This window comes from Conger conger, chromosome 9 (genome assembly GCF_963514075.1).
Source record: "Conger conger chromosome 9, fConCon1.1, whole genome shotgun sequence".
Classification (NCBI taxonomy): domain Eukaryota; kingdom Metazoa; phylum Chordata; class Actinopteri; order Anguilliformes; family Congridae; genus Conger; species Conger conger.
Genome location: NC_083768.1, coordinates 14184490 through 14198023, shown reverse-complemented (window position 1 = coordinate 14198023; position 13534 = coordinate 14184490). Strand labels below are relative to the sequence as shown.

General features: G+C 47.4%; 1 protein-coding gene across 2 annotated transcripts in view; it reads right to left on the bottom strand.

The window, feature by feature from the left end:
• LOC133137485 (tensin-3-like) overlaps positions 1 to 13534 on the bottom strand; it is a 49123-nt gene that overhangs the window by 15945 nt on the left and 19644 nt on the right. Inside the window, exons 13-16 of one of the 2 annotated variants that reach the window (XM_061255798.1) lie at positions 7857 to 8870; positions 2533 to 2669; positions 2207 to 2342; positions 326 to 379 (exon numbers count right to left, since the gene is read on the bottom strand). In XM_061255798.1, the coding sequence (XP_061111782.1) occupies positions 326 to 379; positions 2207 to 2342; positions 2533 to 2669; positions 7857 to 8870 (1341 nt within the window). The remainder of the gene's footprint in view (positions 1 to 325; positions 380 to 2206; positions 2343 to 2532; positions 2670 to 7856; positions 8871 to 13534) is intronic. The other variant, XM_061255799.1, reaches the window with a different exon arrangement.

Sequence of the window (13534 nt, the reverse complement as noted above, 5' to 3'; positions counted from 1 at the left end):
AGAACACCTCAATGATATTTTACAACTGGGACTGAAATTTCCTTGCCTAACTTGCTTGGTGTACATAAGTTCTATGTACAGTACTTTTCTCATTCTTGAGACCGTGGTCAGTACCTGAGCAAACAGACTTGTCACCTGGATCTCAACACAAGGAGCCCAGCGCAAGCCTCTTTCCGTATTTAAAGAAGAGAAGACACTGGGGTGCCAGATAGTCTCACCAGCCCAGATGTTTGCAGTAGTATGATGTCAGCGGGATTGCCAGGTTGTGTAAAACGTGTACAAATTGACAGTGCATGAGAAGAGGGCATGTGTGGGGGTCTCTTACCCTGCTCGGTCCCAAAGGCCCCACCTGGGCCACTGGCATGTGGGAACTCTCTCACTGAAGGGAGAAGAGACACCGTGGGTTAAGACGTGCAAATGCATGGACATTCACACACACACACGCCCACACACATACACACACACACACATACACACATACGCAAGCACACACACACTATGCACACACACATACACACGTACACACATACAGACGCGTGCACACACACACACATACACACATACGCACGCACACACACTACACACACACACACGCCCACACACATACACACGTACACACACATACAGACGCGCACACACACACACACACACACACACACATACACACATACGCACACACTACACACATACGCACGCACACACACACACTACACACATACGCACGCACACACACACTACACACATATGCACGCACACACACACTACACACATACGCACATACGCACGCACACACACACACACTACACACATACGCACGCACACACGCACTACACACATACGCACGCACACACACACAGGCACATGGATTTGTCTGTAGGGCTTGGCACATGAATGACAGGGAAACACATGTTGGACCTTTACTTATTACCACATTGCCCTTTCTTGCTTTGTCTTTTGGTGACAGTGCAAGATAGAGATATATACAGAGAGTGAGCCTGAGAGAGATAGATCGAGATAGAGAAAGAAAGACAAATTCTTAGCATCATGTTAGTCACAGTGTTGTTAATATAAAAAATGTTCTTATTACTAGATTGTTACTGGATATTTTTCTTATTAGTAATGTATAATTTGATGTGCATATATATTTCATTTTTGTGGTTTATGATTGCCACAATATTACTTCAATATTACTGGCTAATGCAACATCTTGTTACAATGCTAGTTGAATTTGAAACACCGTAGAAAACAGTCTTGCCAAATGCCAACAAAGCATTATTGTATAAAACTGGACTGTGAGAGAGAGCAGGCACAAGAGAGAGAGAGAGAGAATGAGACAACCAGACATTCAGTCTGCGATTGTGTTTCCAGGAAACGTCCAATGCGTTCGCTGCAGTTAACAGTGCTTCTCATTGATGCTTGAGTCTGGATTTAAAAAGCGGGGGGCTTGAGTGACACGCTTTCATCTACAGAGGTGTCAAACTGCTCTGAGCTAGTGATGAGACACCAGGCCCTGCAGATGCACTGAACAAATATCTATTTTACACTCTGTCATCCTCACACCTATTTTACACATCAGTCCCTCATCTGGACTACATAACCCATATGCCATCTTTCTGTTTGTTGGGCTTTTATGTCTAACTTTGTATGAAGGGAGGGGTTCAGAAATGGGTCATCAATTCATCATCGGCCGCACCGACTGCAGTTTGGCGGCAGATCTAAGACTGATTAACAGCCACAATAAACACATAGAATTTGTCTTGTGATTGTTTGTTAGTGTTTGTGCTACATTCATTTCCCCTTTGAAATGGTCGTTAGTAATGAAAGACATGTGTGGTTCATGTGTGTACAAACACAAAGGCACAGAGAGGCAAACAAACACTGGGTGTGTGTCCCAGAGAAAGCCCAGGAGTCTGGAACAGGGGGTTGCTCAGTGCTGACAGGACTTACTTCAAGGTGTGTATGTGCCTGTGTGGTCACTTACAGAAGGGTGTACAGTGTATATGTGTGTGCAGTCTCTTAGAGTATGTGTGCATACAGTATGTGTGTATGTGTTTTCAAATGTGTGTGTGGTCTCTTACAGTAGAGTGTATATGTGTGCATATGCAGGTGTTAGAATGTGTATGTGCACAGCCTGTTACAGTAGGATATGTGTGCGTTTTTATATGTGTGTGTGTGTGTGTGTGTGTGTGTGTGTGTGGTTCCTTACCGTAGGGGGTTTGTGGGGACACAGGGAAGGCAGGCGTCGGGGGGACCATCATGTCACCGCCAACTGGCACCCTGCTGTCCAGCTCCTCACCCTGCCTCCTGTACCCCACACTGTTAGTCCTGAACAGAGCACCCTGCTGGGGTACAACACACACACACACACATACACACACACACACACACACACACACACACATATATACACACACGCACACACACAGAATATACATTAGTACACTGTCATTTTACAAAGCTACGGTATGGCCTTCATGAAGAACCCCTGAAAGAGGTGACTCATGGCTGGCTGCTGATGACCAATCGGCTTACCTGGCAGGGCTGCATGTTCAGGAAGTCCTCTGCCAGTCCCCACCCAGGGGGGCGGAACCCAGGGAAACCTGTGACATCACTTCCTTGGTGACTCAGTTCCTGTGGTCTGTCTGCTCTGACATCATTCTGGGGAACAGCTGCAAGGGATTGTGGCATTAAGAGACTCATACTACACATACCACAAAACCTCAACAGGCCATTACACAGCCACACACAGCACTTATTTACATCAATTAATCAGTGGATTTCTATGACTTATTTTAATTATTTACACCCAAGAAAGTATAAAACAATAGGAAATACATTCAGGAGCAACTGTTTGCCACTAGCCCTTAATATGCAGCTATGTCTATGAGTAATGCAGTTGAGGCTTTTGATGATTTCCCAATGTGTTTTTTTAATTATTCCACTCTCCTTGTGCATTTTTACCACAGTATTCAGACAAAGGTAGGATCACAGTGCAGAAACGACCATCAGGGAATCAAACCCTCAGCCGCACAGGGAAAGTATGTATGTACAGAGAGTCTGTCACCCGGTGGACGGTGCCACACAGGTCTCCCAGCAAACATAACACCTTCACCAGCTCCTGAAGGTTATATTCAGTACATGTCTGCAGCTATTGATCCTTCTACTGGATTGGCCCTCAGCGGGTATCAGATATTGAATGGAATCACAAGAGATTTCCCAAAGCACATTCTGTTCACTGATACTGGGTACAAATGGGCGTCTGAACTGAGGAATGGGATGGGAAGGGGCAGGAGGGCGGGTGTGAGTTTTTGATGAGCCGCACACGGCTGGTGTTCCCTACTCAGAATTCCAGAATTCCGGGAATTTGGTGGAGAAATGCCCGGAATGTGTTTGTGCCTGTGGTTAGACTCCACTTAGCACCAGGATGGTAACGGGAGCACCGTGCGGGGGCTGCTGACCTGGGGGACCCCAGAGCGGATGGAGAAGAGCCCCATTGAGCTAACCTGACATTAGCTAACCAGCTAACCTCATAACGGTGACTACAGAGGGAATTACGCACTTATCACTGCTCCTGCAGGAAAAGCCATCACAGCTAACCTCCATTTGGCTCATCAATTTGCTTAGCACAGTGTCCTGTTGTTTTAGCTATAAGGCTTGGTGCCACGGTGCAATTTAAAGAAAGTTATAAAATAAAAAAATTAAAAGTACCAATTTTCTGCTGCCCGCAACTTGATCAACCCCAGATGGTTAACATGAATGACTGCACTTCAAAGTGATTCATAGCTACTGTATGTTTATGAAGCATCTCAGACTACATTAAGACAGCTGATCTAGGAACAGCTTACCCTTTCACCTAACGATATTATCGCTTCTTGGCCTGGATAAGGTTAGGGATATGAACTGGGGACACCGCGTCCTAGATCAACATGTCAACTGTGACAAGTTTTATTATGGATCCTGTTCTCTGTCTCTTTCTGTCATCTTTCTATTGTCATCATTTCATTTAGTCTCTGATATGGCGCTGGCAGGACTTCTATACTTTTTAACATTCAGCAATGTTCCCCAGAGTTTTTGGCTGAACTCTCTATAAAACAACACTTTGTAGGATGGAGAGAACGCTTTCTGTCACTGTAAAAGCTCAGTGCCGTTCTCTGAGGGACTTGAGACGCCATCAAGTCCAAGATATCCCTCAAACTCTCCCAGCAACTTCCCGGTAAACACGCTACTTTCGGGCCAAACTGTGAAGAACTTCAGACAGGGGACTCCTCGAGTGGCTCCAGTATGAGACACATGACACCACACGCAGTAGAACCTCATTAATCTATTACTCGCAGACGCCATTTTAAAACGATGCGTCTTGTCGCGGCTTGTTGCGCTTCGGTTCTTCGGTAATTCCTCGTCGAGCGAGTCGCTCGTAAATCTGCCGCCGATGCGGGAGACGGTAACAAACGAGAGTAAACAGAGAGGGTAACTATGGCTGACGAACACAAACATCGGCGGTGAATGAAGCAAGGCTCGAGGGGGAGCGGAGGCCTGCTCAGACTGCTGCCCCGAGCGGAGTCCCCCACTAACGCCCCAGCGCAGACATAAAGAGCTCTTACACACAAGCGCTGACTGAAATGTGTGCAGGCGTGAGCACATGGGCTTATGCATGTACTCACATGCAGACAAATACACAGACGCACACGCACAGACAGACAAGCACATACTCACATACATACGCACACACGTACGCATACACCCAGGCACACACATGAGCTCAGGCACTGTACATACAGTAGGTGCGTACAGGTGATGTCATTTTCAACAGCACTGCGCTATAATAGCGCAGTAGTACTACATTTGAGACTTCATTTCTGAGAAAAATGACAGGGCAGGGTATTGATTCTTCAGCCCACCTGACAGAAACCGTTGATAATCAGCATGGAAAGTGCAACCTTACAGCAGGCAGGGGTCCCCAACCTTTTTCTCATGCCACCCAAATAGATTTACACAAATTTACACAACCCCAAAACCCCACCCTCCTTGGGCTGAACCACACCCTTTAGCCGTGACTGTATTGGTGACATACCACAGTCTCTCATGCGGTGAGTGGTTGTGATGTTCAACATGTAGCAGTACATTCACATACTTTCTTTTCTTTTCTTTTTACATTTTCCCCCACAAAATATTCGATGACCCCCTTCCTCAAAGATGACCCTACAGTACCTAGACCGCAGTTGGGAATCCAGAGTTTCCCTCTGCCACAAAGCCCCGCTCAGTTCCGCCGTGTAGGAACCCCGGCTGAGAGGTTGTGATTCCACACTGGTCTCGTATGACAGGGCGGCGTGCGTGTTGGCGGTGTCTGGTTGAACCTGCGCCTGGTGAAGATTCCCGCTCGCCGGCGTGCGAGTCCCGCTCCGGCAGGCTGCGGATCCGAGCCGGGGCCAAAACAAACACCGCCGCCGGCCGCGGTGCAGCGCGCCACAAAGACAGCATGTGAATTTACGCCGCTGTTTAATTACACACTCCCAGGGCACGGGGAAGTGGCTCCAGCGTCAGCACTCAACAGTGGCCACGCTGCCAGCCCGCCGTCTGAGACCGGAAAGATTAACGGCACGGAGCGCGGAGGAAAGCGCGACTGACTCACTGAGAGCTTCTGCACCGATGCCCTGGCTTCCCAGCGGAGCGGCAGCCAGCAGCCGTGCCATCGTGCACCCTGCTCCTGCTGAACGGCCGATGCTAAGCTGGTGTGGGCTTGGGTACTGTTGAATGGGAGGCATCCTGGGAACGCTAAACCTGCCACCTATCATCCCCTGATTTCATTGGCTAAAAATTGTTCTCTACCTCAGGTGTGGTGAACATTCTAGTGTTGTTGTTGACAATGATAAATTAAACCAATTCAAACAAATTCATTGTGCCAAAGAAATCTGGCTTTTGTCATTATCAGGACTATTCAACTGCCAGGGGCAAATGCTTTTATTATATTTATAACATTTTCTGTCATCTTTGAGAAAAACAAGTCATTGGATGCATCTAAAATTTGACCAACATCTGCGCAGTGCCAGAATTGCACCCACTAGTGACATAATACTAATTCACAAGTTAAATCGTAGAATCTACCCGACAAGAACACAACAGGTCCTCTTAAAAACTGAATGGAAATGTTTTGCTACAGGGAAAAATTGGCCCCGCCATGAACATTCCGTAAACGCCACTGGACTCAAAATGTTTATTTCCCCCATTTTCATGTATATCCACTATTATGTATGACTCACAACTCACTGCCACTGTGGTAGGGCACAACTGGAAAATGAATAGGCTGTCTGGATGTCGCTTTGGTAGTTTAACAATAAATACTCTTGCTGACATTCTGGTTTGTTGCAAAATGTAGGAGTGTAGGGATTTTACGCTCTACGAAAAAGGTCAAGCTTTGAATTAAAGAAAAGAAAGGAAAGAAAAGAAGCAGGTGATAGGGATTGGTCGACACTGTGATCCAGTTAAATCACCAATTACACAGCTCTAAAGCCAGACACAACGCCTTGAAGTTGAACTACTGTTAGTACAGTGACGGGCGTTTTCCCGGGAGTGTTCCACAGGTATGCCGGGCAGGTGAGGATACCGGAAGGTTCCGGGTTGGCGTTGGGTGAGACTTCTCGATCGGATAGATCATCAGATGTCACCGGAGGGTGGTGGCTATTTGAGAGAACCGCACCTCTACGCCTCAGGCCACACAGTCAGAGTCTCAGCTGCCAGCTTCCTCATTCACTCTTTTGCAATGGATACATTTTTCTACATATTTTGTTGTCTATGGGACGCCACTTGCATAAAATGGTTGCAACAGCTTCAAAACAGTTCGGAATGTATAATTTATAGCAATAAACATCGTAAGAACGATGTTTGCCTGAAACTACAAACTTGCTTTAGCAGGACAGAAGGCACTCCTGTTTTGCTGCGTTGTGCTTATTCCAGTATCACGCAAAGATGAACAAGCAAGCCCAGGCAGCACTCTCAAAAGAACATTTGTCAAAATCCGGCAAGCATTTGGCATCCGATTCCTACATATGCTTGGCTCTTCAGATGAGAGGATGTTAAAAACTACTGGCTGTTTTAAATGGTCAAAGATGTTACAGGAAAACATTATTTTCCCTCAATGAGAACAGCCAAGGACATCAGCATGATTGAGCAATATCTTTGAAAATCCTTTGGAAGCTCTATCGCTACCCCAATATATATATATATTTTTTTTTTTCCTGTTAAAATGCACCTACTTGGAGCCATGGTGGCGCAACAGGCTAGGACGCAGCGGACTCGCGGTTGCAGTTTGCTGCGGTTGCACACCGGGGACCGGGGTTCGATTCTCGGTCCTGCCAAAAAGCCAAGTTTGGCCAGCTCACGTGGGGCAGCAGTAATTGGCTCGCTGCTCCAGAGGGAGGGACTTGGCAGGGTTAGTAGATCGCCGCACAACAAGCACCTCGGGCACCTCAGAATCAGGGCAACGGGCACGAGACGAGGCGGCTTGAAGAAGGCGTGTCGTTCTCCTTCGGGCCGCCGAGGGACGGGGTATGGGCGGTGTATCTAATACTACTACCTCCAATTGAATCAGACGAGGTACAATTGGCTACCAAATTGGAAGAAAAAGGGGAAAAATCCAGAAAAAAAAGAAATGCACCTACTTGCCTTGCTGTTTCCTGTCATAACAATGGCTAGTAAGATACAAAGGGCCTGATTTACTAAGACCTTTTCACACATGCAAAACCAATTACAGGGCCAATGATTGCTCATGGTATTTGTTTTGCACCAATAATTGGTTGTGTCATTCATTTTCACTTGGCGACACATCGAGTAAAGAAGCCTGCTCCACATGAGGGTCTTACCTGTTTGATGGCTGTTCTGCAGGCCGGTGCCGTTGCTGTCGATACGCCTGCTGCTCAGTCCATTGGCCTGGTGTTCGGCCGCCCTGGTCACATGACTGCTCTCGGGTTTCTTGACGGGATTTGAGCGGGCGGAGAGAGGCATGAAGGTGGGGTCGAGGTCCATGATGAGCTGGTTGAGCTGGTCTATCGACTGATCGATATCCACAGTGAGAGCGGCAAATTCGTCCACCCTGTTGTCGCTCTTGCCCTTAGTGGGGATTTCCAGCACTGCGGGCGACCCCTGGGCCTGCAGGTCGCCCTCTGTAGGCATATAGGGGTACTGCTGGGCCACCATCTGCTGTTGGCGGACCCAGGTCTGCGTGGAGTACCCCTCCTGCCCGAAATCTGGGGGCTGGGTCACCCGGATCACAGGGACAGTGGTCCCCCTGGACGGGAAGTCCCTCTTGTCCCGCCTGTAGTCCTCCCGCCCGCCCTCCGGGTCCATCGCCGTGGAGACGGACACGGAGACGGAGGCGTGGTGCTCGTCCCCGCCGTGGCTCCCGAAGTCGTCGGACAGCAGGGAGTTGTGGCTGCCCTTGTGCAGGCCCTCGGAGGAGGACATGGTCCCGATGCTGTCCACGCTGTGGAGCCCGTCCTCGTCGTCGTCCAGGATGTCCGTCTCGCGGTCCCGGAGCCTCCGAGCCTCGCCGTTCACCCGCGGCGCCCGCGCGGAGGCCACGCCCCGGCCGGTCCCCGCGGAAACCGCGCGCTCCCCCGCCGTCTCCGCGCTCTCCACCCCGAACCCGCACAGGAGCCTCTTCAGCTCCGTGCTCTCCTGCTGGCTCGGGCCCCGCTGGGGCCCCTGGGGCCGCCCCGTCCACGCGGAGGCGCTGGAGAGCCCCGAGTCGCTGCTGGCCGACAGGGTGTGGTCGCTGTGGTCCGTCCGGGAGACCGCGGCCGGGGGAGCCCGCTCCACGCTCTTCTGCCTGGGTTTAGGGCACGATGAGCTGGGCCTGGTCGCCTGGGCGTGTAGCACTGAAAAACAACAAGAACACAAGGCCTTCAAACTCTCATTGAGGATCTACAGAAAACAAGAACACAAGTCTTTCATGTTCTCAGTCAGTATCTAAAGAAAACAAGAACACAAGACCTTCAAGTTCTCATTGAGTATCTACAGAAAACAAGAACACAAGGCCTTCAAGCTCTCATTGAGTATCTACAGACAACAACAACATAAGACCTTCAAGCTCTTATTGAGTATCTACAGAAAACAACAACACAAGACCTTCAAGCTCTCATTGAGTATCTAAAGAAAACAAGTATACATGTTTTACAAACTCTCAGTTTCTCAAAAAGACAAGGACATAAGTCTTCAAACTCTCATTCAGTATCTAGAAAATACAAGAATACAAGGCCTTCAAACTCACACAGTGCATCTAGAGCTGTGGCAATGTAGCATAATTGTTAGGGAAGGGTCCAACTGCAAGCTGTGTTGCTGTTTTGAGTACTTAAACTGATCTGCTTCATTAAAGCATTTTTACATGCGATAAATGGATTCAGATGGCATGTAAAAATGTGTGTAAATTGAGCTGGATAAGGGCATTAAATGAACTATATAAGATTACATTCCTTCATTCCTTCATATATAGAACAGAAAGTTCTCATAGCACAACTCTGGGCTTGTTTGGTTCATGAGTTATGACTATATTTTTACTGTAAATAATTTATTCCATGCAGGTGCCTGCACAAGTACACTCACGCAAAGCATGGCGCATTTCACAGCACAAATTAATGGCTCAAGTCTGACCAGAAAAACCCATACTTTGTGTGCCTAGCATACCACTCTACAGGAAGTGAACACCAACCAGAATGATCCATTCTCTCATCTGGTTGAGGATGAAGGAGAGTGTCCAGTTTTTAAGAGAGGAACAAATATGTATTGACACATTCTAAAAAAATTGTCAATCCACCAATGCCTGAAGAAGCACAATCGGGCCAGTCAGAACTGTATATACACTCCACTTTTCACCCCAGAAACAGCTGGAGAAGGTCCTGCATTTCCAGTATCTTAAAGCAGAAAAGCAAGGTGAAATCACGTGACCACTGATTACCTCATGCATTGGCAGACTACAACATTCAATGTCTGTAACAGATTATAAATGTCACATTGACCATTCGAAATTGAGCAGATTCTGTGCAAACCACAACCACATAAAGAATAAGAGGTTACGTCACTCTCTCGTTTCATAGCCATACATCACATTAAACACATAAGACAGAGGTCAATTGCTTTCAAGTTATGCAGCAAGAGCGTTAATCACGACCCCCGGTCACTCCAATGTCTGACAATTCAGCCCTGTACAGCACAGTATGAAGTCCTTATAACATCTGACCCGAAGCATGCTTTTCACACCGCTCATAACAGCTGTGTAGTGAAACAGAAAAGCCTATAGGTCAAACAATGGAAGCCCATACGAGGCAATCAATTCAGCCATGACTGCCATGACCGTGTTAATGCATCTGAGGAAATCAGCAGCTGTGAGCGAACATCCACTCAGCAAAATGAAAATTCCTTATTTCCCCCATCTGCAATGTCCCAAAAGTAATAATAATAATAATAATAATGTATTTAAATTAATGAGTTCAATTTAAGTGTTTCTTTGGTCTACTTAGGGACACATAGCAGCATCACCAGAATACGTCAACCATTAACTGCTGTCATCCCTGAACAGCCAGGACAAGGGAATCTACATTCCAGACTTCTATGATCAAGGCAGCACCCCCTCCCCACACATAGACACACTCTCTCTCTCTCTCTCTCTCTCACACACACACACACACACAAACACACACACACAGACACACTCTCTCTCTCTCTCTCTCTCACACTCACACACACACACACACACACACACACACACACGTACACAGACACACTCTCTCACACACACACACTCACACACAGACACAGACACACTCTCTCACACACACACACTCACCCACAAACACAGACACACTCTCTCTCTCACACACACACACACACACACACACACACACACACACACACACACACACACACATGCACACACACACACACACACACACACAGATCCCCAGGCTGTCTGGGCTCCTTAATTCCCACACATTCAGCACATTGAAAGCTACACAAACATCTCCATGCGGCCTGGGGTTCACATCCGCCCGGCTGAATTTCACAAATCCCCCATGGCTGCAACAAGGTGATAACATTTCCCCAGTAAGCCCTTCCCCTGTCTCTCAATCTCCCTCTGCTCCCTCTTCCCCTCTTTCTCTGCTCTGTCCAGTCACCACTCCGTCCTGCTCTCTCTCCCTCCCTCCCTTTCTCTGCTCTGTCCAGTCACCACTCTGTCCTTCTTTCTCTCTCTCTCTCTCTCTCCCTCCCTCCATTTCTCTGTGCATGTGCCAGTCACGTTTCTGCATGCTCTATTTCCCTGGACATTTTCCACCCCACCCCCACACCCCCACCTCCCCAGCTCCCTCTCATTTATTTCCATTGCAGTACCCTTAACTTTTGCTGTCTCCACAGGTGAGTGCTCTCTCCCTCCCTCTCTCTCTCTCTCCCTCTCTCTCTCCCTCTCGCTCTCTCTCTCTCTCTCTTTCTCACACACACATATACACACACACACACACACACACACACACACACACACACACACACTAGTGGAGTGAGTGGGGTGAGTTACAAACAGACCAAGGGGGAAAGAGAGGGAAGGGGGCTGGTTGGTTTGGCCCAGTGACACAACTTCAGAACAGCTTCACACATGCCCCCCCCCCCCCCCCCCTTCTCCACCCCCACTGACTGCTGGGAGAAAGAGGTGTGTATTCTCGCAGTACACAGCGAAAGACTCAATCGGCCAAATATGGCAGGGGAAATGTAAACAGGAGAGGAGAGGAGAGGAGGAGGCAGAGAAGGGGAGCTGGCACAGGGGTTAACTGTAATCTGAACTTGCAGTGCCCGTGGGGATGGAGGGAGGGAAGAGAATGGAGGGAGGGAGAAGAGAGAGAGTAAGAGAATGAGAGAGAGTGTCTTTTTCACACTGGTGTGCTTTAAATGTGTGCTTTAATTAGAGCATGGGGGGCTCTCTGTCCTATTACTGAACTGTTTTTCCAAACAGAAGTACATTTTCCCATCTGTCGGGTCTCTCAAAAATTACATAGCTGCCTTGGACATATTTAAAACTGGTAGATGAACAGATGTGCACAAAACCTCAATTGCTAGGTTCACAAATTGCCGTAACCATTTCTTTATAACAGAAAATGCCTCTGAACCACACTGGAATGGTCCTGATCTTTCAGCAGTCAACCTGGGATACCAAAAGGACGGGCCTCCTTTTTAACCTCATGATAGACCGGATGTGGCAGCACAAGATATGAAAATCTACCACAGCTTTCAACCGGTGATGAGAGGCCCACAAACACAGTGTATGCATCACCGAGAGAAGAAGAGAAGCCGGGGAGAATATGGCAGATGTAGGAGTGGTGGCTAGTTGGGAATTCACAGACTCTCGTAATTGGCACGGAGCATTGTAATTATAATTTTCCTTTCATCCACAGCCTCCTTTGGGGTTTCGCGATTGGTGAGTCACCAGCATTAACACTCGCCTCAGCTTGAAGCCAGACAGCACACTGGTTTGCGTTTCTGTTTAATCCAACAAAGCCAATTTTCTTTTTAATTCAACGATGGCATAATACTACAGCACAGGCAAAGCCACTTGTTGAGGTTGGGGTAATTGCACTGAAATTGGTCCATTTCATTTTAGGAAGAAACCATTGAAAGAGGTGTCAGGAGTCCACCTGTTGCTAAAATAAATGTACCACTACAACCCACATTATAGTAGCTTAATTAAAGACAGCGAGGGCTGGTATTTGAAAGGGGATAACAAGTTTATCTTTCAACTATCACAGGAGCAGGTGCACATCTTGCAAATGGATTGAGTGATTCACAAAAAGTCTTTGAATCAACCACAGGTATTTTTAAGTATTTTTCTGGCATACCAAGACTAGACCGCACACTGAGTAAATGCTTAAAAGGCTGGTTTGGAAATGATTTAGTCCAGCTGATCACTTTCCCTTGGTTTAATAGCCTCGTAGAAATAACTGAAATGACTTTAATATGGACACTGCAGCAATCTATTCACAGGCTTGATTGACAAGCGCTTTGATGATTGACATCCCCTGTTGATTAATAAGCCCATGTGAAATTCCTGCTGCAGTGGAAGCCATGGCAAACAAACATAATGTCCTCTTGTGAATCTCAGTTTGCTCAGGCTCCACAAGAATACTACACTCAGTGAGCACTTTATTAGGTATTTACCAGACTTATTTTTTTAGGTCTTCTGCTGCAGTAGCCTATCCACTTAAAGGTTTGACATGTTGTGTGTTCGGAAATGCTCTTCTGCAGAACAGCTGAACCCTCTTGACCATGTCTGCCTACTTTTATGCATTTGCTGCCACATGAAATATTTGAACTAATTTGAAGTTGGTGTACAGGTGTACCTAATAAAGTGCTCACTGAGTGAATAAGACCAAAAAAAAAAACAAAGCAAAGAAACAAACTCGATGATGCCTCACAACAAGAGATGCCATTTTGTGCAAAGTTTTAATGTTTGCACTTACGGGGCCTCAAATCTGCAGCTGCCTGCATTTTATTTATGACCGAG